This window comes from Podarcis liolepis (genome assembly GCF_965112155.1).
Source record: "Podarcis liolepis genome assembly, chromosome: 12".
Taxonomy (NCBI): Eukaryota; Metazoa; Chordata; class Lepidosauria; order Squamata; family Lacertidae; genus Podarcis; species Podarcis liolepis.
Genome location: NC_139563.1, coordinates 57,808,594 through 57,833,830, shown reverse-complemented (window position 1 = coordinate 57,833,830; position 25,237 = coordinate 57,808,594). Strand labels below are relative to the sequence as shown.

At 41.9% G+C, this 25,237-nt stretch overlaps 1 protein-coding gene across 9 annotated transcripts in view; it reads left to right on the top strand.

Moving 5' to 3' along the window:
- The window catches only part of TPK1 (thiamin pyrophosphokinase 1), a 253,147-nt gene that overhangs the window by 88,125 nt on the left and 139,785 nt on the right, over positions 1 to 25,237 (top strand). For all 9 annotated transcript variants that reach the window (XR_014517943.1, XR_014517944.1, XM_083468887.1 and 6 more), the window contains exon 4: positions 5,777 to 5,846. Coding sequence is in view for 7 of the 9 variants with exons in the window: in XM_083468887.1 (XP_083325013.1) it covers positions 5,777 to 5,846 (70 nt within the window). In the remaining 2 variants the exon portion in view is untranslated. The remainder of the gene's footprint in view (positions 1 to 5,776; positions 5,847 to 25,237) is intronic.

Genomic DNA, 25,237 nt, shown 5'->3' with positions numbered 1-25,237 from the left:
TATAATATTCTAATCTTCTAAGAAAAATGGAACAATACGATTTTGTTACGAGTTTTGAGAGTTCAGTGGAAGAAAGTCATAATTGACAATAGAGTTAGGGGAGAGTCCTGGGGTAGGAGATTTGTAGTGAAATGTAGTCTATGGGGATAAGAAACTGTCCCTTTCAATCATTTGTAGTAGAGTTAATGCAGTCTGCATTATTAAATGAATACTGCATAAACATACAACAGCAGAAGCTAGATTTGCCCGTTTTTCTTAGTTCAATTTATGAAAACAAATAAAAGTAGGAGAAGCTGCCAGAGCTATTTAAACAGTGTTCACCTCCCCTTTTCTAGGGGGTGGGGGGCGAGATCACACTTTTTAATCTGCCTGCAAAATGTGTGTTTGTTTGACAGCCTGAAGGGGGGGGGAGCAGGGGGGGTATATTCTCCTGCTATGCTGCAGTCTCTCTTCAGGTTGCCACCATCACTGGGCAAGAGAAGAGAGGAGCTGGCCACAGACAGGCTTGGCTCTGCCAGAGGCGGTGCCAGCCTGCAGAATGGACCATGAGACCGACTGGGGGAGGCGCTTTCCCCACTACCGCCAACCTTCTTCCTCCCCAGTTGTCAGGAGCCGTGGTGTAGGTGGAGATAGTGCATCCCTTTGTGTCCTGCTGCTCCCATTTTCTGTTCACATTTTTGTATTTCCATGAGGTAGAAACCAACATAGGACTTCTGTATGTGTGATGTTTTGACCTAGAATGCAAACGGGGCAATTCAGGGTCTGTTTGCTGCATGCATCTTTCAAGGCAATACGGCACATAGGCTGCTGTTTAGAATCACAGCTTTCTGCTTTGTGTCCCAGCAGCCAGGGTTGTAAAGGAGGGTTTGGGTGAATAAATTCTGAAATATAAGAAACCAGCTGCCAAGGAAATAACTGTATACTTAGCCCTACTACTGGCTACTGAAGCAGAAGTTGATCTTACACAGTCACTTTAAACCAGGCCTGCATCAATTGCGACCCCTCAAGCTGAGAAAAGCCCACTAGCCATATATTGCAGCCTGCCAGAGAGATGACAGCCCACTTCTTTTTTACAGTCCCAGCAAAAAAAGGAAGTTTATGAAGCCCCTGGTGAGCCACCTTAAATGGCAGGTGAGCTGCAGTAAGTGGAACTGAGTGTACTTTTTCCTCTACAACATTCACAGTGAACTACCAAATACTGTACGTCTGATTTCTCTGATATTTTCCTCTTTAATTTCTTCTCTCTCTTTCTCTTTTTTTAACAAGTTGCATCAGTGCAACATAGACAGGTTTCTTCAATTTTAAAATCTGTGTGATGGAAATTCTGAATCGCAATTAAAATCACTTTTGGCAGGGGGCATTCTATCATACTCTGAATTGCTTGTCTTCCTGTTGTCAGAAATCAATAAAGCCGCTTTGGGGGGGAAACAAAGAATCAGGCAACGAAGAAGGAAAAAAGCCGTGATCAAAACTTGGCGTTTGTACACACTCAAACTGAATTATTAAACAACCTAATTTTAAAACTTCAGAAATGCTGTCAGCACACGGGCATCTGCATCTCACTGACAGACTTAAATAATTGCCTTGGGGGGAAATATGAATCTGCAATTCACATTTTCAATTGGCTTTTTAAATTGTCATTTGATTTATATGTTTTCTTGGAATGACTTCGTTACATGTACAATAGAGCCCTTACACCTCTTTTGTTAGGTCAGGAATTAACTGTTTAATAAAATGTCTAAAAGTTCAGATGAAGGAAAGTGACACCTTTGAGTTCAGAAAAAAGGCTGGGGAGACAGGCATGATAGAAGTCTATAAAATTTTGAACTTGGGAGAGGGGGGGTAATTACAAATTTTAATTCTTTTTTCTGGAAATATCTGAGCACAGTGGAATTGACTGACAGTAGTAATTTCAGTATTAACAGAAGTACTTCTTCACACAACACACAACATGAAATTTACCACTGCCTGTTGTCTTGAGGCTGAATTGTGTCTCGGGAGTCTTTTGGGGATCCCTCTTACTGTCTTGGAACTTTAGGAGGAACATTAGGGAAATGAATTTAGATTAGTGTCTAGTGGCTCTAGTTTTACTGCTGGAACAAAATTTATCCTCAGCACCCAAAGAATCGGCGTCTGTCACCACTTGCTGGCTATAGGACAGTCAGGTGTTAACGGGGAGAGGTTGAAGTGCGTTTCCAAGTTACAACTTATGCTGCTTCCCGTCTCTAACTGCCTAACTGCTCACAGAGGGTTAGCATTGATTGATTGGTTGATTTTACATATATGCCACTTTTCCACAATGAGCAATGCCTAAAGTGGCTTACAAGCAAACATTTGAAATATTAGAATATAGGACATTGGAAATTCAAGCATAAAAAATGCAGAACATGTCAGTAAATTCAAAATAACAAAAACCAACAATTTAGCAAAGACATAATAAATTCAATATTACAAACACACACACACATACAGTGTAAACTTAAGTACATAAATACAAAGCAAAAACGATAGTTAACCAAGAATAAAGTTTCTGGTGCCAGTTTTGCTGCAGCCCAAGGAGTCTGGCTTAAACACAGTTCAGAGGGGAGAGTAGATGACATACAGTTGAGTCCTGCACCTCTCTTCCAGAGAAGGCTGACAGCAGCAAAAAGCAAATGTGGGGGAGAGCAATGCTGGTCAGTCTCTTCTCCTGGAAGTAGGAACGGCTGGCGCAGGTCTTCCTGCATTTTTGCAGTAACTAGGCTGGAGAGAACCAAGGTAGCTGCTGCCTTTCCCTTTTGTGAAGTAGGATTGTGGAACTGGCAGCAACAAATAGAAATTGAAGGCAATACACTGAAACTCGTTGGGTAACCATTTCACGTATTGCTAGCTTGCCATGGAGTATGTACTCAACAGGAATCTGCAGCCAACCGTTGTTCCTTGATGAGTGAAGCTTATATGATACTTGTGTTTGCAGGTGCATGTTTTTCACATTGATCCGTTGTATTTTTAGCTAAGCACTTAAGACTTAAAGTTCTCAAACTTTTTTCTCTGGACCACACTTTTCACAAGAAAAATTTGCTGAATGCCTCACTGATTGTTTTTTTTATTGATAAGAAATACATTGGAAAACAAAAAGAAACAACTCCTAGCAGTACTTGATTATTAATTATTATTATTATTATTATTATTATTATTATTTATTATTTATACCCCGCCCATCTGGCTGAGCTTCCCCAGCCGCCACTCTGGGTGGCTTCCAATCGAGTGTTAAAAACAATACAGCATTAAATGTTAAAAACTTCCCTAAACAGGGCTGCCTTTAGATGTCTTTTAAAGAGAAGATAGCTGCTTGTTTCCTTGACATCTGATGGGAGGGTGTTCCACAGGGCGGGCCCTCTGTCTGGTTCCCTGTAACCTCACTTCTCACAATGAGGGAACTGCCAGAAGGCCCTCGGCGCTGGATCTTAGTGTCCAGGCTGAACGATGGGGGTGGAGACGCTCCTTCAGGTATACTGAGCCGAGGCCTTTTAGGGCTTTAAAAGTTAGCACCAACACTTTGAATTGTGCTTGGAATCGTACTGGGAGCCAATGTAGGTCTGTAGGTCTAGCTGCCACATTCTGGATTAATTGCAGTTTCCAGGTCACCTTCAAAGGTAGCCCCACGTAGAGTGCATTGCAGTAGCACAAGCGGGAGATAACCAGAGCATGCACCACTCTGGCAAGACATAGAACGCAACTACTTTTATAATATGATCATGGGACATCCACAAAGTATAAAGCAATGCAGATATAGTAACATGAATTATTCCAAAAATATAATTATAAACAAGCCTCTTACAAACTCAGTGTGAGGGGTGATCTTGCTTTTGCCTGGTAATCTAGGTCTAATTTGAGACAACTCTCATCTCCTCATTAGTTCAAAGAAGGCTTTCTCTTTTCTGATCTTTCATATTTTTCAGAGTTGAAAATCCATATTTACAACAGTATGTCATGGAGAACTTTAGAACAGCCATTGCTATTATCCAGCCCTGTTCAAACAGCTATTCTGGATGACAGCTCTGATTGTCCTCAGTATCACCTGATGTTCTTGCTCTCATTTTGAAACGATATCTTATCCATATTCCACAGATTTTTTTAAAAAATATTTTGATACTGTACTACACTGAAATGTGTAAATAGTTCTTTGACTGTCCTTGAATCTTTCTGCCATACTTGCCATCCCTACACCCTTTGCGAACCCCTGGCTTAAGGCATCTTGGGAGAACAGCTAAAATGCAGTGTTTGAAGTGCTTCTTGACGTCCCATGATACTTAATCATGTTAACAAGCAATGGAAGCATTTAGTGCCAATGGAAGATTGTAAGCAATATAACATCCAAGGCACGTGTATTTATGCAATCTTCTGTCTTGGCCAGCAAACTTCTACATCACAGCACTATTGTAAGAAATAATAATAATACACATGTATGAATTATTGCTGAGTTTCCAAAGACTCTAACTCTGAGATCATTATTGATAATGCAGCCTCATCTGTGGAGTTCTAAAGGGCATCGAAAGTAATCACTTTCTATATTCTGTTATTTTCCCTTTCTAGCTCTCATTTGTGAAAGACTTCCTATTTATAATACTTGCTGTTTAAGAAAACCAAGCACAATTTGAGCCATAGCTATGAAAATAATACAGTTATTGACCCTTTTCCCATCAGTTAACTGCCTCTATTTAGCGAGAAAACCTTTGGTTCTAGTTCATACTGATGTGAATCATTAACATTCTAGGAAAAGATCAGTACCTTGGATAATTACCGTACTTGCTAAGTAACTTTTAAAGTATAGAGAAGCTGAAGTGCTAAGAGCAAAAATATGGGAGGAAATCCAGTTAGCAAAAAATAATAATTTCTGGCTCTCCTGGATGAGCAGCCTATATGAGCTATCAGACTTTATTATGCTGCTTTCAAGAATTAAGATGTTTCAGATGACCTCATAACTTATAAAAGGAAATGGCCCCAGCTGTGCTGTTTTTTTTATATAAAATATTTGAAGTTTGATGTGTATTTTAACTATGTTTGGTGTAGGGACAATTATTACTTTTCATTATCTGTTGAAGGTGGAAATGAAAGCCTTAAGGACTGCCAAAGCCTTAAGGCAGAGCTTTCCAAACTTTTCATCTTGGTGACACACTTTTTATCATTTCGCAAAACAGTAATTCACTTTTACTAGCAAACCAGAGGTTAAACTATCCCCTTTCCAGACCCAGGAGGAGCATGGGGAGCCTTGGCGCAACAAACCTACACACTGCAGCTGACACACTAAAGTGTCGTGACACACAATTTGGAAGGCTCTGAGGCCTCCTAGCCAGGTTGTTCCTGTGGTATATTGCCAGATCACAATGTTTGGCTGGTGAGACATTGCAGTGTTGAAAGCTGACATCGCCCAGCCTTAACTGGCGCCATGCTTCCCTTTACAGTAATGGCTGGTGATACCCAGCTGGTGTAATTCTCTCATTCTTTTTCTTTTACCACCAAGGTTCATTATCCTTGTAGTGACTGATACTGACTGTATTTTAATTTATTTTTCTTTTTAAGCACGTTGTTATGTTTTACTTGTGTTTTTCATCTTGTTTTTGTAAACAGTCCTGGAAGCCCTGCTGACGGCCAGTGCGTACATGGTTTAACGAAATAAGTATTTCTGTCACTTTGGCACAGAGCTATGCTGTGCTGTAGGAAATATTTCCGTGTAAATAAATTTGTTACTTGGTGATGATGTCAGGTTCTTGACAGCTTCTCCCTTTCCTTCCAGCTGTTCTGAGAGCATGTGCTGATGGAGGTGCTAATCGTCTGTATCATATCACAGAAGGAAACCATGAGAGGTACATCCATAATAATCTGTGCAGATAATTCCCCCCTTTTTATCTTCATGAAGAGCACTGATGAACTTGCATTTGCAGCTTTCTAAAAGCTCTTGGCTCCATTGGGTTGTTTCCCCCCCTCTCTTTTTTGCGAGGAGGGGGGGTCAGAAACACAGGTCTTGTTCAACATGAGGCTGCTGCTGCTGCTGCAACTGGCATCTCTTTGTCAAGGCCTTCTGTTCTCTCTTGTAACATGTTGGATCACTAACCCTCTGTTGTGATGCTGTCATATTGTGTGTTTTCCTGTCCTGCCAGCAGCACTCAGTGATGTGGAGCAAGGGACGCAGAGCACACAGTGTGATGATGTCACAACACAGAAAGGTTTTACTACACATTATGTGAAAGAACTCTCTTTGGGGTGCCATTTTTTGTAGCTCTGCCTTTTGATTCAAGAAGTAGGTTAAATCTGTACCAGAGTATCTTCCTGTGCTAACAGAGCCCAATGATAAATGCAATAAGTTATAACTTCAATAAGAGGACTCCAGATAATCCTTTTCCTCCAACTACATCTGAAGCTGACAACAGCTGTCACGGACTTAACAACCTTGCCCGCCCATCCCAAATGGGTTTTTTAATGTATAGTTCTGCGTAAGTGTTGATAGTTTATATACAATGAAAGAGGCTTCCACCCATTGTAGTGTTGCAAAACAATGCGTTTGATAACCATAGGGCACAGCTAATCCATTTTTATTGTTCTAGTCTAGAGGAAGGTTCCACATGATTAGCAAGTATCCTGATAACAGTATGAGTTATTGTAACTTTATTTAATTGTATTAATTGTTTTGATGAATCTGTTGCTCTTGTTATTTATATGCCATTGTGTTTGATATTATAATGATTGCAATGTTTGAGGTTTTAAAAAATGCTATTGTGATTATTGTGAGCATTTTTGAGCTCAACATTTATCGCTGGAAAAGCAGAATGCAAATATATATCTTCATCTGAAGATCTCAGGGCAGATTAATATGCTGTGGCATATTAAAGCAAATAAAATCGTATCAAGATTCACCTAGCAAAAATGAAGCGATACTACAACTCTTAATTTTTTAAAAGCACAAATTATTATCATTATTATGTATTTATTTATACCTCACCTTTTTTCCTGACAAAGGCCCAAATATATAATTGATTGTTTTTGAAGGAGCTTTTTTCTAGAATTGAGAAAGGATTTGTGTAATTTTCTCTTCCATAATTGCTTGTGAGGTTGACAAGTTGCCCTTTTCTCCAGAGTTGTATGTTTCTTCCTTATAGTCTCACTCCTTCTCTTTCAATCTTTATATAGTGATACATTAACTGACAGGCTTAAGGCACATGGAGGAGGCATCATAGATGATGAGTGGGAATGTTGCTTCTGAGCCCAGCTCTTAACTGCTAACCAATTTTGTTATACTATGCTAACCCTTTAAAGTGGTATTTAAATCCTCATAGAAGAATACAGGTAAGGAATCATGGCTCTTATCATTCTGCTACTGTGTTTTGCATAATAGCTCTCAGTGTAGCAATTATGGGAATGATTTGTGCAAAAGAAGCACTGTGCCCGTGAAAAAATCTTTCCCCTTCTGCATTTAATAATTCAGAATGTCTGTGTAATATTGCGACCTCTAAAAGCATGGAGAAGTGACAGCTGATTTCTTAAGCGGACCCAGCTTTTAAACTGAGCTCATCGCTGAATGGCCAGTAACATCCACAAATAACGACAGAGGCAGAGGGCTCTTGTTTAAAGCTGCCTTATCATTGTGAATGGCAACACAGATTTTGGCAGGAGCCTCCCCTTATTTATTCATTAGAGTTCTAGACTGTGGTATCAGAGTAGCTTGAAGCAATTTTTCTGAATGTTGATCGTCCTCACCCCCAGAGTCTCGTGGTTTAAAGGGTTCTATGCAAGTCGCTCCATTACAATCCTTCCCTTACACAATCCTATTTGCATGAAGTGCATAAGAAGCGAGTTTTGGGAAAGTCTCTGTCAGAGGAGGCAAAGCTTAAACTTAGGTTACATCCACACCAGACATTTAAAGCACATTTATACCACTTTAGTTGTCATGGCTTCCCACAAAGAAACCTGGGAGTTGTAGTTTAACTCCAACAGCTGCAACTCCTGGGATTCTTTGTGGGGAGTGGGGGAGCCATGACTTTTAAAGGTGTTTTGAATGTGTGGTGTGGGTGTGACATCAAATAACTTCAACTTCTCCCCGCTTCTTGTTTTTAGCTTCATTAACATGTAATTCTGAAATGTTGGACCCCCTTCAAACTGGTGCCAAAATTTTGTGATTGCTTTTGTACTGCAAACTCTGTGTTTGGTACCTCATCCCAAACTGAGTAATTGATACTCAAACCGGGGGCCACAGGTATCCCTCCAAAAGCCAACGTTGTTTGATTCACTCCAAAACTGTGTCAAACTTTGCAATACTCTTCTGCATCACAAATCCTGCTCCCAAAATGAGGAATTGATACTAAAAAACTGAGTTCCTAGTTCATGCCACTGTAGCTAACTGCACTCAAAATCTGACAATGTCTGATTGGCTCCAAGCAGTGCAAAAGTCTGGCACCGCTTTGAAGTGAATCAGACAATGTTGGCTTTTGAGAGGGTACCTGTGTCCCCCGGGGATACAGTAATTGATACTCAGTTTGTTGAGAGCTTTAAAACACAGGGTTTGCGATACAAAATGGCACAAAGCAAGCACACAACAAGCACACAACTTTGACATTGGTTTGGAGGGGATCCAAAATTTCACAGTTACACGTTAATGAAGCTCTCATTTTTCTTTCTTTCTGCAAACCTTCTTTGCTTTCTGAGGCCTTAAATTCTGGATTTAAAAAAATGTGGGGGGGGGGGAGCCCTTAGCTTTGTTTTGATGGGGGTGAGAGAGTTCTTCATGTCCTGACATAATGATATAACATGGTTTCTCTGCTAGCAGCAGACACAAAGGTGAGGTTTGGGGCTCTGATGATACAGTTTAAGTTTGACATGTGTGTCATATAAGTGAGCCAGAAGTGCATGATGTGCTGTGAACCCTTTGGCCCTCAGCCCCTGTGCATTTTCCTGGCCACAGAGACAATCTGCTTTCCTGCATCTGGATTTTGTTCTGGTAGTCAGCACTTCTTTGGGACAGACATAATGCATTCTGCAGACAGAATCAACTGGGGAATAATGTTTTAGATAGCTCATTTTATTTTCAAACTCTTTAATGCACACTATACAAATACCACTCTTATGGAATAAACATAATTATTTTAAAACTCATTAATGCACACTATAAAAATACCGTTCCTATGAAAAGAATGTAATTATATGTTAAATGAGTTATCGTAAATGTAAATAGGTAATTCAAGAAAAACTAGATGGTTGTATCACAAGTGAATAGAATTATTCAGTCTTCATAGACTTGGCCCTTTAAGTATTCTTACCTTGGGATTATATTATATCATCAAAGTTCAATTTTTGTACAACAAATCCAGCTAGATTTTGTTATTTGCCTTTAAGGAAACTAAGCCTGCTGAAAAGATTATTAATTTACTTTTTTAACATGTTCCCCTTCACTCTCATTTCTCAATGCAGTTTTATTAAGGGCTTGTCTTCTCAGAGAACACTGACAAATTAATTAGATTTTTTGAAAGAAAGAAAGAAGATGGGGAAAAAACCTCAGCTTAATCTCATCTTCTTTAATTTTCTCCCCCAATTCAGAGACCTGTTACTTTGATATTTTTGAAGCAGGCAAAAATCCACATACTATTTATTAAATAGTACCCACTGTTTCTTTTGGAAGGCAAAGTGGTGCTCACAACTAGGAAGCTGCAACTCTTTCCTCTTGACTCCAGGCCAATATCCCCTCGCTTTACTGGAAAAATCCTCCTTCTCCGACAATTACCTAATGTTTTGGAGCAGAAATACATTTTGATTTACTACTAATTAACTGTGTGGGTACAGCAGCTTTGGAGCACAGACAGATAACTCCTCACGGGCAGAGGCTGCTACATTCTGTTTAATATTACAGAGCATTGATATATAATGGGGATCGGGGTGCCAGCTTGAATAACATATTGGAGGGGAGATATGCCCCACCCCACAAAATTGATCACATGACACAGTGCACACATACCATTTGAATGGCAATGGGGGGGAGGAACCCCCCTCAATTGTTTTATTGGGAGGACTGAAGTGTGTGTATGTATGTGTGCATACTTTGATATGGCAATTCCCAGTTCAGAAAATATTAAGGATGAAAAATAAATTAATTTGCACCTCCTTGTCTAGTATATGAATTGGAATGTAATTATCCTCCAAAATTTAGAGATGTGAAAAATGTAATATAACGTAATTGTCCTTTGGATTTTTCACATCTCCAAATTTTGCAATACAGCTCTCAGCTCAAAAGAAATGAATGAAAATATGTAAGAAACATTTAGAAATGTGTACCTTGTGATAAAAACAGGCAAAGTAGATGTAGACCTCTATGTATAAAAATGTTAACGTTGGTTGTAGCCAGGTTTTTTATGTGTGTGCACCTGATCAGTGGAATGAGGGCTCTCCGTGTTCCCTTAAGTGTTAAAATAATTGGGGAACCTTCATTCAGTCTAGATTCTAGCGAATACTCTTCCATAATGGTTGTCAGCAAATCAGTCTCATTCCCACTTATCTGTAAGTAAGGGCTCATCCATACTTGTCCTGCCTCTTCCCCTCAGGAAAAGCTGCAGTTTACCTGCCAAATTGGAGTTAACAGCAATTGGGTTCTCTGCAGGTTGCTGTTTGTTCTGATTCAGTAGTAAAGAGCGTGTTTTCTTGAGAAAAGCTGCAGGGCAAACGCAAAACTGCTTGGACCTGTACCTAGAAAGCACAAGAGAAGAAAACCTCTTGGACTTGTGCTTTCTAGGCTGTGGGTGAGCCTTAAGACTTACTGAATTCAGTGTTCTTACTGGTGAGTAGTCCTGTATAGGTTTGTGCTGCTTCCCACTTACTAGGTCATCCATGGGGAAAGCTCTTGACCAAAAACTGGCAGAGGTAAAATTTCTGTTTTCAGTCACTCTTGCCCGGGGCTTCTGTTCCTGGAAATCTTCTCTTTGACCAGAACTAAGAACACCCAGTTGTTATGGCCTTGCTTATGGGAACAAGTAACTTTCTGCTCATGATTTGCTTCCTACTTCTACGTAGTTTATTATCACTCCCTCTTGACTGTATAAGAATAAGTGGGGTAAATAGAAACATACTGCACGGTGTTATTGATTGTAGATTTCCTGGTTATAAAATGGAGGATGTGAAAGCTGAAGGCTGTGAGAAATGCAATTACTGTCACATAATTCTCCTTTCTGTGTCTTCTAAAAAGAGCCTTATTATAGCTTTAAAAGGCAGGAGTCCTGGTGTTTGAAACCCATCTATGAAGCTCCCTTACTGAATCACCCTGACCTTCTTCCGGATAAATGTTTGAATAAATGTTCATTAAGCCCAGAATGTATTTTATTATTGGCAGTAACATGCATTAGTGGGATGTTTTTCTTTTTACAGTTTTATGCTCCCTTTCCAAAGTTCATGGTGGTGCACAGTCAAACAGGTAAAGACAATTGTAGATGCTGAATAAAATAACACACAGTACATAAGAACGACTCTGCTGGATCAGACCAGAGGTCTGTCTTAGCACAGTACTCTGCTCCATTCTGGCCAATCAGATGCCTATCAGTTGCCAAAGCAAGAAATTATTTGCCACATCATGTTGATGAGTTGGCTAATAGGTTTTCTGCTTTATGTATGTATGATCTGCTAATGTTTTAAAGGGTGCTGGAAAAGCACCCTTAGATGATGAAGTAGCTGAACCCCGGGCAGGACTGTGCACATAAAGGAGCAAGGTTTTGCAGATGGGACAGACTCTTATCTCAGTGGCTTCTATTGAACTCCAGAGATCACAATCTGTGCACTTCCAGAGATCCGTTTCAGGCCTTCCAACACTTTCCAGTTCATCACAATGATCAACTTTTACTAAATTAAAATGAAAGTGGGATCACCCCGCTGTTTTCTGAATATGTGGTTTCCCTTTACTAAATATTATGAAATTTCAAGTGTTTATTTCAAGTGCTAGCAATTTTTAGAATCTGATACTATTTTTCTTGGCTTTTTATTAGGTATAGCTTCTTAACAACTTATGTAACTTCAAAGTGAGTTGTATTCATTAAAAATACCAATGTCTGCCAAATCATTGAGCTTAAAAACTGCAGACTTAAGCAAAGGTTAGTGCTTGGCATCAAGTGACATTTATTAAAGGCAGTAGGTCAACAAAATTGTTAAGCTGTGTGAGCATATTAGACATATGCAGATTCAAAATGAAATAAATTTTTGAAGAGATTATGGAAGGTAAGATGGAAGGTACATTTGCTAAGAATTTACTGTGGGATTCTTGATATTAAAAGGCAATATAACAAGCAATCCAGAAGAATGCATTCACTGTGGGTAAAAGCCTCAGCGCCTAGGGCTTGCTGATTGAAAGGTCGGCGGTTCGAATCCCCATGGTGGGGTGCGCTCCCGTCGTTCGGTCCCAGCGCCTACCAACCTAGCAGTTCGAAAGCACCCCCGGGTGCAAGTAGATAAACAGGGACCGCTTTATAGTGGGAAGGTAAACAGCGTTCCGTGTGTTGCGCTGGCTCGCCAGATGCAGCTTGTCATGCTGGCCACATGACCCGAAAGTGTCTCCTGACAGCGCTGGCTCCCGGCCTATAGAGTGAGATGAGCGCACAACCCTAGAGTCTGTCAAGACTGGCCTGTACGGGCAGGGGTACCTTTACCTTTACCTTTAAGCCAAAAATTATCTATTTCCAGTCTGGTAGTCATCAGCTGCCCTGAACCAAAGAGCTAACAGTTATGTCCGATTTATTTTAGGACTGGTGGAAGAGCCAAAGTCTTGTAGGGTTGCCCCCCTTCCAGACCACATAGCACATATATAAATTCTGAAGGATAGATCAAACAGCTGAGTTTACTCAGAGGCACTGTTGATTATAGTAATAATATTCCATAAAGAATGTTCATAACAAAACGAAACCTAAACCAAAAATGTTAGAAACTGTTCCGGGTTAGCACCTCCGGCAATGGCGGATTTCCTCTGATCGGGAGGAACCCGCTCCATGGAAATCAGGGTCTGGACCGCCACGGTGACGCGGAGACCCACTAAAAACCACAGGCGGGAGAAGCCTGTGGACGTGGGATTCAGCTAGCACCTTTTGCGCCTCCCCTACTCGCGGGGAAACCCGGTTTCGGGGATCCAGAGCGACGTGGGGTGAGCGGCGCGGTGCTTCGAATCGACTGCTTCTTTCACGGAGTGAAGCTGCATTGCTGTTGCCGGAGAGCACTGACTTTTTCCTGTGGACAATTGGACTTTAAACAACTACCCGTGAGTAGAACGGAAAATTGGATCTTTAAACATCTTAATTTGGCACCGAAACAGGAAGGTTTCAAACAGGAAGTCCGCCTTCCTCTTTTGTAAATAGATTGAAGCAAAGGCGCTGCAAGCTAAAGTCTTGGAAAGCCTCTTCTAAAGGATTAAATTTCCATCGGTTAAAACTACTAAACCCCCCTTGGAAGCAGGAGAAGAGGGGGGAAATTTTAGATTGCCTAAACCTGCAGGAGAGAGAGTGAAGAAAGATAAATTACCACCGTTTTGAACCTGGGAACGGGCTGCCAGTAAGATCGACGTTTTGGGAAAGTTCATTGACTGTGAATAAAACGTATGTTGACAGACAGTTAAATAAGAGAAATATATTGTTTCCATTGTTTCCTTTTGCACTTAAAAAGGAGCAAAAGGAGCTGAAAATTGAAACTAATTTTGTTGCTGGATCTGCGTTTAAAAGGACGGATACAAATAGAAATTGTTTCCTCTAGAGGGAGCTTTTGAAACTGTTGCAGGAGTGGAGCTGGGGAATTTTCCAGCTGCAGAGATTAAAGACCATGAGAATCAGAGATTGACCTTGGACAAGAATGTTGACAGAAGAAGCCTTAGTGATTGCATTTTGCAAGATAAGTGCTTTATTAGAACAGCTTCATGAGAAGACAGATGTGATGACTACTAAAATTGATAATTTGAGACAAAAAATGATTGATTTGGGACAAAAAGTGAATACCTATACAGAAACTACTCAGGAATCGATTCAGGAATCCACTTTGACATGGCAAGTTGTGGAGAAGACGAGGGAGAAAGCTGTTGTTGAACCTCAAGTAATACAAGTGGAGAGAGCCCCAGCCGTTCAGAGGCAATTTGATGAATATAAGCTGTTGCCTTCTACGATTGAATTTAGAGAAAGCCAGATTTGGAGGGATGGAGTCCCGCTTGGATTGGAGAAGGAAAGTTGGATAGATCCCCTTATGTAGGGATGCTCTGGCTTTTGGGATCTGGATTTGGGTCAGGGGGAGATTGGAGTTGTGGGGGCCTTTAGCTTCGGAGGGATTTTGAAACACGCTCTGAAATATCTTATGGACTTTAGTTTTGACTATGGAGAATGGGCTGACCTGTCGAGAAGGAATAAAGACATTGTTAGGTTGGAGTTTCCCCGAGATCTACTCCTCAGCACCAAAGGAAGGAAATTAAGAACAAGATCAGCAGAAGATAAAGTTAAGTGCATGTATAAATATGAAGAAGATCTGCAGAAGGGACATGGAAAAGAGTTAAGAGCCTCGGACAGAAGATCACCAGGTTGATGGACCATATGGAATTGATAGAAAGGACTGACAGAATCCGAGACCAGGGAGAAGAGACGGTGAAAGAAGATTGGAAAAAAGTTTAAAATTTATTTAGAGAAATATTGTAAAATTAATGAATGTTAGAAAAATGTTGGAATGAAATTACATGGCTTTAGTAGAAACGTTATAAGGAGTTAAGTTCAAATAAGTTTTAGGGTTTTAATGGTAAGATAAGGTTAATTAAATCAAGACAATTAAATGACAGAAAACAGTGAAAGATGGGAAGGATTTGCCGAAATAATCACTAGAATACAAAAAAGGGAGGTGTGAGGAGGTCGATGAAACAAGTTAATGAAAGACAAAGATATGGAAATATTGAATGTGTTTTTAATTGTTTTTGCTTTTGTTTTTGTTTTGATGTATTGTGTCTTTTGTGTTTTTTATGTATTTTTTTATGTATTTTATGTATTGATTTGTATTGTTTACTTTTTCTCTTTTTCTATTTCTTTCTGTAATCTTTAAACTTTTAATAAATATTGTTTAAAAAACAACAACAAAAATGTTAGAAACTGGTGTGTGTGTGAGAGAGAGAGAGAATAGTTGAGGAAAATAAGTCTTGCATGTTATTAGTTATAGTGTTGTCTATGCTCTGGTAACCTCTAGGTTAGAATACTAGAACATGCTGGGAGAAGAGACAGTGGAAGAGGACTGGAAAAAGTTTAAGGACTATCTACAAAAACATTATAAACTGTATGAATGTTAAGAAGATGCAGGATAGAAAACAACATGGCACCAGCAATTTAAATGAAAGAAATATGAGAATAAGTGATGTTTAAGAAAAAGATGAAATTTGGAGTAACATTATGTTTAAATCAAGTATTTAAGTATTTGATAAAAATATCTAAAGTTGGAGACATAATATTTGAAATTTACAAATTAAGATTTGAAATAAGGTGATAAATTGCTGCTTATAATTTTATAATTGGGAACACAGGAAAGGGAGATGTGAGGAAGTCCAAAGGGTTATGGAAATATGATTTACAGACAGTTGATTTCGTTCTATTTTTTCTATTCTATGCTTATCTTTTTGCTTCTTTCTGTTTATTTCTGTTTGTTGTAATAAATATCTTTTAAAAAAAAAAAGAATACTGGAACATGTTGTATGTGGGGCTGTGTCTGAAGACGGTTCAGAAACTTCAGCCAGCGCAAGATGGTTTGAGCATATTATACCCAGGGCTTTTTTTTCCTAGAAAAAGAGGTGCCGGAACTTGTTGACCTTTTCTTAGGGGAGCACCCACCCAAAGTTGTTGAGCATTTGGGGGGGTAGCCCCTAAAAACCTTCTTATGCCACTGCCCTCTGCCTCACTGCACCAGTCGCCGTGCTGCCCACAGCCTCTGCTGCACAACATAAAGCGCTGTGCCACCCAAAGCTGCCATCACCAAACACAGAAGAGTGCCATGCCGGCCGCCTTTGGCCCACAGCCCCGAACGATGTGCCGATGTGCTATAATGCTACAGTGGTGCCGGAACTCAGTTCTGGCTGAAAAAAAGCCCTGATTACACCAATCCTGGCCAAACTGCACAGACTGCCAATTAGCTTCCAGGCCCAAGTGCTGGTTTTGACCTATAAACCCTTAAACAGCTTAGGGCCACAATATCTCCCGATATAGACAGACCTGGACTCTGCATTTACCATCTCAGGCCCTTCTTCGAGTCCTCTTCCACAAGAGGTCTGGAGGGCAGCAACACAAGAAAGAGCCTTTTCTGCAGCAGCCCCCTGTTTGTGGAATGCCGCCTTCACTATACATCTTTAGGCCCCAGGCAAAGCATTCCTCTTCAACTAGGCTTTGGCTGATTAATATTCTTCGGTCTTCTAAGTGTGTTTGTGGGAGGGGGATTATGTTTTGTTTTTGTTTTAAGTATTAAATTGTGCTTTTATTCTTTATTGTTATCTTGTGAACTGTCCTAAGATCTTCAGATAAAGGGCGGTATATAAATTTAATAAATAATAATGATAACATGAACTGCACACCTAAATTAGATTCACATCCTGTTGTACATTCCAGCACAAATGCTGTCTTTTCTGAACCTCGTTGCTTTCAGAAGAATGCACACTCAAAACACATCCCATCTATATCAGGATGCGCATCCTCATATGTATTCCTGTCAGGATCCCGCCTGACCCAGAATCTGGGGAGAACCCCAGTGCAGCTGCAGAACTGAAGGAGCCTGGAATCTTATGACTGTTATCACCTGCCTTGATCCCCAGTGGAGTGAAGGGAGGCAGCAGACCTGGTGGGTGTCGTGTCCAAACTGGAGAGGATGACTTGAAGCAGCCTGTGTCCAGTGGTTGTGAGGTCGGCCAGGGGCCAACACTGAGCCCTAAGCAGCAAAGATCCAGGCTGAAGGTGTAGGCTAAGTCAGCCACCAGCCTGAGGAATAAGGAACTCCTCAGGAGTAAAAGAATACTCATGAGCAAACTGCTTCTCGTGAATAGACTACACCTGCAAGCAACACCTGTGCCTTGTAACAATGTTCTGGGTGGGTCTCTGAAGACTCCAGTTTAAAAACATTCAGTTTCAGGCCCATGGCCCTAGCACAGGATTTTTACATCAGCTCCCTGACTCGGGTTCCCCTGCCACCCAGCTGGTCCCCCTCGCCCTGTATTTGGACCTGGGGCTGTTTTCTGACCTTGCCCCTGTGTTTAGACTTTGGACTGCTATAGCGCACTGATTCTGGGACTGCTCTTGCTAACTCAGCTGCTGTGCCCATGCCAGTGGCGTAGCGTGGGGGGTGCCAGGGGTGCCGGCCGCACCGGGCGCAACATCTGGGGGGGGCGCGAGTCCAGAGGGAAGGGACAAGTTCCTTCCTCCGCCGGGCTCCCCGCCGCCACCGCCAGCCTTGCGCCCCTAGCGCGCGCGCGCCCGCCGCTGCAGCTGCGCTCCACTCACTGCTCGCAGGAGGAGCAGCCGCTGCAGCAGCGCCGACGCTGCCACCGACGCCTGGCCGGGCACGGGCAGCCTCCGCACCCCGACGCCGACGCCATCCCCTCGGCCCAGCCACAGGCAGCAGCTGCTTCTGCCGACTGGGAGGGAGGAGAGCTCCAAGGGGCCTCGCTGCGCCTAAACCCTCCAAGAGGAAGCCGGCGGGCGGGCGAGGGTCTCCCGGCAGAAGGGGGCGCCGCTGGCTCCGGCTCTCAGTGCTGGCTCTCCGGCTCTCTCTTGACTCATGGCTTCCCGGGGCTGAGAGAAGCAGGCTCAGCCTGGAATAATATTGAGTTGGATAATGGCTGGTGGGAAAGGGGTTAGGCAGGGACCCTCTCCTCTACGCTCTGCTGCCCCCCCCCCGCCCTTCAGACTGCTCAGGCCAGGTAGAAACCTCCTTCTACTAAGTAAGACGTAGGAAATGCCACTAAAACAATTTTGCTTTATCCCAAAGCTGTGGAAACTTTAAAGATATTGTACACTTTATCCAAAAACGGTGTTTTTCTTGACTGAAAGTTACTCTGGCTGCTACTTCGTTCTGCAGCTCTAGCAGCACTTCTTGCAAAGAAACAGCAACGTCTTTTTCTTGTTTATTTCTCTAGGTCACTTCTGTTTTCTTCACTTCTCACTTCTCTCTCTGCCCCCCCCCCCCAGTCTCGTGCCGTACCCGCCCCATTTACACAATTTTCATTTGTGGCCCCCTTGGAATATCCTGGGGGGAGGGCCCAGGGAGCCATATGGCCCCCAGTTGAGAAACACTGCGCTAAAAGATGGCCAGAATGCAGAAGCCTAATACAAAAAAGTCATAAAAATCCAAATCTGTCAGGAGCACCCATCCCTCTGCCCTTCAGCCTCACTGGAGGCACCTGGCGCACAGAGGGAATAGACACCCCCCTGCGCAAAGCCCGGGTCTGGGGTCTCTCCTCGGTAGCCGGCAGGCATCGTGGGGAGCGCGGAAAGACCCGGTGCAGGATGTGAACGGCCATGTTTATGCTGTGAAGCGCCCTGAGATATATGGATGAAGGGCGGTATACAAATTTAATTCACCTCCACCATCATCTTCGAGGGTGGGGGCTGGGAAAAGAGAGGGGGGTTCTCCCTTTCTAGACCTCTTTAAAATATGCTCGCTATGGCTCCTGGCCACAAAGGCTAAGCGTGGCACTCAGTGGCGTAGCGTGGGGGTGCAGGGGGGGCGGCCGCACCTGGCGCAACATCTGGGGGGCGCGCTCCACGGGTTAGGGGGCGCAAAATCCACGGGTTAGGGGGCGCAAATTACTTGCCTTGCCCCGGGTGCTGACAACCCACGCTACGCCACTGGCCCATGCGCCACCTAAAGCAGGACAGTGGAAAACCCGGGATCTCTGTAGGAGTGCCTGTTCTGCTGCCAGGAGGGTCTGTTGCTTGGGATAAAGCATGGCCCATCGGGTGGCCAGGAAGAGGAGAAGCTGACAGGGAAGATACAAGTCTCTCTGTTGCCTCTAGGCTGTTACTGGCTTAACAGATCCCTGTTGAGTTCAGTTGCTGAATTTCCTTGCTCAGCTCCCCAGCCTCTCCCCCCCCCCACACACACACCTTTTTGCTCTTCAAGGGCAATTCCATGATGGATTGGGATGTACTTTTGAATGTGTATTCAATTACGTATTCCACTGAAGACAATGTTGTGGTGATAGGGAGCTTCCATACTCCTGTGCACACCTGGCTTCGGACTTGCAGTCCTTTTTACTGGGAGGGGGCATTTTCCTTGCAGGTTAAAGGATCCTGTGGTGAAACCAGGCCCTGAGAGGTCCTACTCCCATGGGTTTCTTAAACTGCAAGGGGGCATTCCCCATCCCCGTTTAAAGGACCATATGGAGGAAGAAAACCAGAGAAGGAGGCACTTAGGTTCCTTCAGCCTGACTCCCAACAGGAGACTTGCAACTTTGCACTGAACTTATTTGCACTGTGTTAAGTGCACCACTCAAACCTCACTGATCGGTGAAGCAGGATTTTTTATCTATAAAGTAGGACTTTCCTGTGAGATCTCCCCAATCTATAAGCATCCTCTCAATTGCATAGGAAGTAGCCCAAGTACAAGCTGTAATTATGAGAGTACACATAATTCAGATTATTTAGAGTTTTATTGCCATGTCTGTATTAAGAATTTTTAGAGTACATGTGTATGTGTGTGGTTATGTGTGTGCGCGCATTTGCATATATGTATATATGTATCCATTCTCCTCAGCCATTTTTCCTCTCCCAGCTCTGCACAGCTTTTTGCAAGAAGCAAAAGCGTTTTAGTTCTGCCTTAAAGAATCTACATTGAAACACATAACCTCATTTTGAGAATCTGCTTTGAAATCTGTTAAATATATTGTTAATAAAGTCAGCATCTTGCACATTCAGATACAAATGAATTTATCTTTAAGCCTTTTGCAAATATTTGTTTTTAATCTGATTTTGTTATTTCAATTTTATATATCTCCCCTCCTTTGGTTTATTCATTTTTAAATGTTGTATATTGCAATTCCCTTGCTGAAAATAACCTCTAGAACGAATAAATGACACTTTTATCTCTCACCAAGGTTGTACATTGAAATTGGTAAATAAGAGCTCAATAAAAAGTGACGCTTCCTTCCCACAGATTTTTCCAGTTAAAGGAATTGGTCCTTATGTCTGTATATTTATTGTTACACATTAAGCTGCAAACTTTTATTCATGTATTCAGTAAAGCTTTCATAGTGTGCACTATGGGAAATATTGTTTCTAAGAACTTTCTGTTCTGGAACTTTGATACAGAAACTAAGTTTTAGCTGGAGGTGGTAAAGGACTCCTGGATGGTTAAGTCCAGTCAAAGGCGACTATGGGGTTGCGGCGCTCATCTCACTTTCAGGCCGAGGGAGCCAGCGTTTGTCCACAGACAGCTTTCTGGGTTATGTGAGCAGCATGACTAAACTGCTTCTAGCGCAACGGAACACCATGACAGAAAGCAGAGCGCATGGAAACGCTGTTTACCTTCCCGCCACAGCAGTACCTATTTCTCTACTTGCACTGGTGTGCTTTTGAACTGCTGGGTTGGCAGAAGCTGGGACAGAGCTCACGCCATCGCAGGGATTCGAACCACTGACCTGATTGGCAAGCCCAAGAGGCTGAGTGGTTTAGACCACAGCGCCACTTACGTCCCTGGTTCAGCAGTACTAACTAGACACCATTGTACCATTAGATGGCTCTTTTATTATAGAATAGCAAAATGTCCATCCTGGAGGGTGGGCAGAAAGGGCTTGTATAAGAGTCTATATGAAGACTATTAGAATCTCATGGGTTTCTAAGGCACAGGAACTCACTGGAGTTTCCCTCAGTCAAATGTTGTTTCCAAAACACTGCTTTTCTTTCCCCATATGAATCAGTCAGATGTTAATTACAGCCAACCAGCAATTAAAGACAAAACATAAAATAGTACAAAATCACGGCATTAGTAGAAGGGATAGGAGCCTGACACAAATGGGTATAAAAAGCTGTTTGCAGATCCATATCTGTCTTTTGCAAAGAGTAGTAAATACATGCGCATGAATGCTAAGAGCATTCCTGTGGCTTTGAAAAGGTCTCTTACGCCAATTCCAGCCTTATGCATGCGTGCTTGGAAATGATTTCCAGTAGAAATGAACGAGACCTTATTTCCAGTGAATGTGCTTGGAACTGAACTGTTACTGTTAATTTGGCTTGTATGCTACATGCTTTAAACCTTGTTTATTAAGCAGCAGTGTGTGTCTCATTACACACTTCTACATTTCATTAAATCTGAGGCAAAATTTCCCCATGGAACAATATTGCTAATATTCCCAATGGCTTTGCAAATCTGCAGAAAGGCCCCAAGGTCAGAATTTCTTTTGGAAAGGTTAATTAAGTCTGAAAGAAAGATATTATGTGGTGATTAAATAGTAATGAGCAAGGAGCCCGGTACAAATGTGGTGTGTGACACAGTACCAAACGGGAAAGCTGAAAACACCTACAAATTTATTATTTTATTACCTCTTCTATTATAAAATTACCCCTGGGTGTCCAGAGTAATTTTTATTCTTTCTCAACTTGCTTCTGACAGAAAGGGGATTGAGTGGTCAGCACTCTGCCATACATATATAAAATCATAATGCATCTCTGGAGGAGTTCAAGGAACTTTAATAACATTCCTGACATATTTAAGAGAACTTTCATCAAAATTGCCATGGCTCTCAAGCTGGGTAGCACCTCATTCCAAATCACAGTGGAGTGTGCTGCTTAATGCAGGCACATATAGGAAGGATGTCTTGCGATTTTACCTTTATTAAAAAAAAAATCACATGAAATTATAGCATCTTATTCACGGCTTATTTTAAGAACTTCCAGAGTATTGACTTCACAGTCTCTGATGCTTTGGGATTTAATATTTCAGTATTTAGAGAGTTCATCGGGCACACAAGCTTAGCAAAGGGGGAAAAATGTTAATCTAATGTGGGTTTTCGTTTTCCCAAATCAAGGGTGTAAATCAGATCTGATTTGGTTCACTGCCTAGTGCCCAGACAACATATTTCATTCTGTCTGGAGCTGTTGGGCTGCTCGAGCTCTCCTTTAGCGTACTGTATGTGAAACACTTGCGTTCATAGCACAGAGATCTTCCATTAAATAGTAGTTTAAGCTTTTTCACTGGTAAAAATTAAGACCTTGGGTTAATTTTAAGCATTTGCTTCAAAATATATAGCATTAAGGACAGTTTTACATGCACCATCACATAGTAGGCCTTAGAGTGGATCACTCAGTTTGCAGGATTGATTGGTGCAGTCAAATCCTATCCCACTCCCTATTTTTCCAACTGAACCTTAGCCCTATCTTTTCTCACATCCACCCCTATCTAACTCTCCCTCCGAAACTGCCCCTTTTATTCTCCCCCCCAAAGTGCTGCTCCTCCCCTTCCGTGGCTAGCCAATCAGATAGAGGCTCCAGCCCTCTGGTGGCATTTCAGGGGCACTGCATCGCCAGACTCTGGCCTGGCTCTGCTGTCCGTCACACGCCTTAGGCCAGGCCTTTGTACAGTCAAGCGCTACTATAGATGGTCCAGTTCACGGTGAAAGTTAGCAGCGCATAGCTCAGTTACTTCAGCCCTCCTCACCCGAATATAGGAACCATGGCAGACACAGTGGCAATTTCTGCCAGCCAGGAAGCAGGGTTAAATAGCAGAGGCTGATACTGAGAAGCAAATGGATTAAATAATGGATTAAGTAAATAAAATAAAAACAAAAACTGTACTGTGCACTGGCATCCTGGGTGTCAAATTTCAGATCTACCAATCATTGATGTGTCAGCCCTTTAACCAGGCCCTGAAGTTTTTATGGTAGGGTTTAAAACCATATGGGTGATCTCCTAAAGGTCTTGATAAGCTTCTTGGGATTTGCTAGACATCTTTGCTTTACATAATATTACTAGAACATGAGGAGCAGTCTCTCATATTTTTTTTAAAAAAAGCAAAAACAAAAAACCAACAACATGCAATTGTATACTCAAAAACCTTAAAAGAATCAAACCATTTTTGGGATTTTTCCAACATGCTGCTACAGAGGTGCCAACTTGAATAAAATATGGGGGGGGGCAGGTAAGCCATGCCCTGCATGATTGATCACATGACACAGGGCACGCACACTGAATGGCTATCAGCTTGGGGGGCACCTCACTCAAATAATTGGGAGGGGGCGAAGATCCCTCAGCCCCTAGGAATTGGTTCCTATGTGCTGGTAGTTTCTTTGACTAGAGCAGTATCAGTAGACATAAGAATAAAAGTTGATGTAGTAGTCAATATTTGCATTTGTCAAGCAAGCTAATACTGCATACCAGCTCCTCAGTGATTTCTGCTTATTCCATCCCAAGGCAAGAAATTCCAGCAGAGGCTTTGAATTGACCAAATTATACTGTGTTATTTTCTTAATCTTCATACAACATCACAGAAACTTGGGTCACCAGTTAATAATGAACTGCAAGACAGGATTTGAGCAGAAAGTACAACCTGCTAACAGATGTGCAGGAGTGAGCTACTCTATTCTACTTTGGAAAATGCCAACACACTAAATAAATTCTGTCATGTATAACCTATATATTCCCATTTTGTGAATGTAGCTAACTCAATGCTATATTACTAGTGGAAAATAAGAATATCCTAGTTTTTGGAAACATTTATAATCTCGCAAAATCGAAAATATGATACAAGAGTGGTTCTCCCTGCGAGAAAGAAGCAGTATTGTTTACAAATGTTGCAATACATCATTAGGTTACTTTATGCAACACATTGCAACACATTTTATTACACAGGTCTTGATGTAGAAAATTCCTGTACAGTGGTACCTCGGGTTAAGTACTTAATTCATTCTGGAGGTCCGTTCTTAACCTGAAACTGTTCTTAACCTGAAACACCACTTTAGCTAATGGGGCCTCCTGCTGCTGCCATGCTGCCGGAGCACGATTTCTGTTCTCCTCCTGAAGCAAAGTTCTTAACCCGAGGTACTATTTCTGGGTTAGTGGAGCCTGTAACCTGAAGCATCTGTAACCCTAGGTACCACTGTAGTTGGTTTTTTCCAGCATCCAAACATCCAAAAAAAGTATCCTACTTGCACATCTCCAGTAACAAACTTGCCCAAATGAAATAGGTATACTTTCTAAATCTAGTTATAATGTATCATTGAGAAAAAGGCAGACTCTTGCACTATTTTTGTTATTTTTTTCTTTACCTACTGCATAATATTTCTCATGTCGTTTTATTGCTTTTTATTGTTGTGCACTGCTTTGCATAGAGCAATATAAACATTTCCCTATTAATAACCATCCCCTCTTCTCAGTGATCCTTGGAAATTGAGTTATGCAGTACAAGAGGGAGGGGCTGCTGGGGCCGTCTTTTCAGCCCTTCAATCTACCACAGTTAAATTCCCAAAATGCTTTGGGGGACCTAATGACCGTTAAAAGGTGTAGAAATAGCCATCGTCTCCTGCTTGTTGCAGGTCAGAATTGACCCAATAGGACCTTTTGAACGAGTGGAAATACTTCGAAATATAAGTTTTTCCTAGTAAGTCAGCATTTATATTCTCTTTAGCAGCACTGATGCATATTGATGTACAGTACTAAAGAGTGCACTAAAGAGTGTACAGTACAATAGAGTGACAGTTATCACTGCATTCATGAAGAAGTGGTGATTCAAGACTTGGATCAATGGACCTTTGCTGCAGCATAATAGCATAGTTCAGAAAACCTTGATAAGGTTATTTAAATAATTCTCAGTCAGCAAGTGAGTTAAGCCCATCCTTATCTTTAAGCACAAGGTTAAGTGTTACTTAAGTTAGTGGAAGTAGCAGTTTTCATTAAGCAAGTGTAAAGTTTGTATTTTAATTAGAATCTAGCATGCTGAACTAAGCTTGAGTGGAGAGCCTTAACTAATTAAAATGAAATCTGTCTAAACCACAGAGCCTAGGGCTTGCCGATCAGAAGGTCGGCGGTTCGAATCCCCGTGATGGGGTGAGCTCCCGTTGCTTGGTCCCAGCTCTTGCCAACCTAGCAGTTTGAAAGCACGTCAAAGTGCAAGTAGATAAATAGGTACCACTCCGACAGGAAAGTAAACGGTGCTTCTGTGCACTACTCTGGTTCTCCAGAAGCGGCTTAGTCATGCTGGCCGCATGACCAGGAAAAACTGTCCGCGGACAAACGCCGGCTCCCTCGGCCAGTAAAGTGAG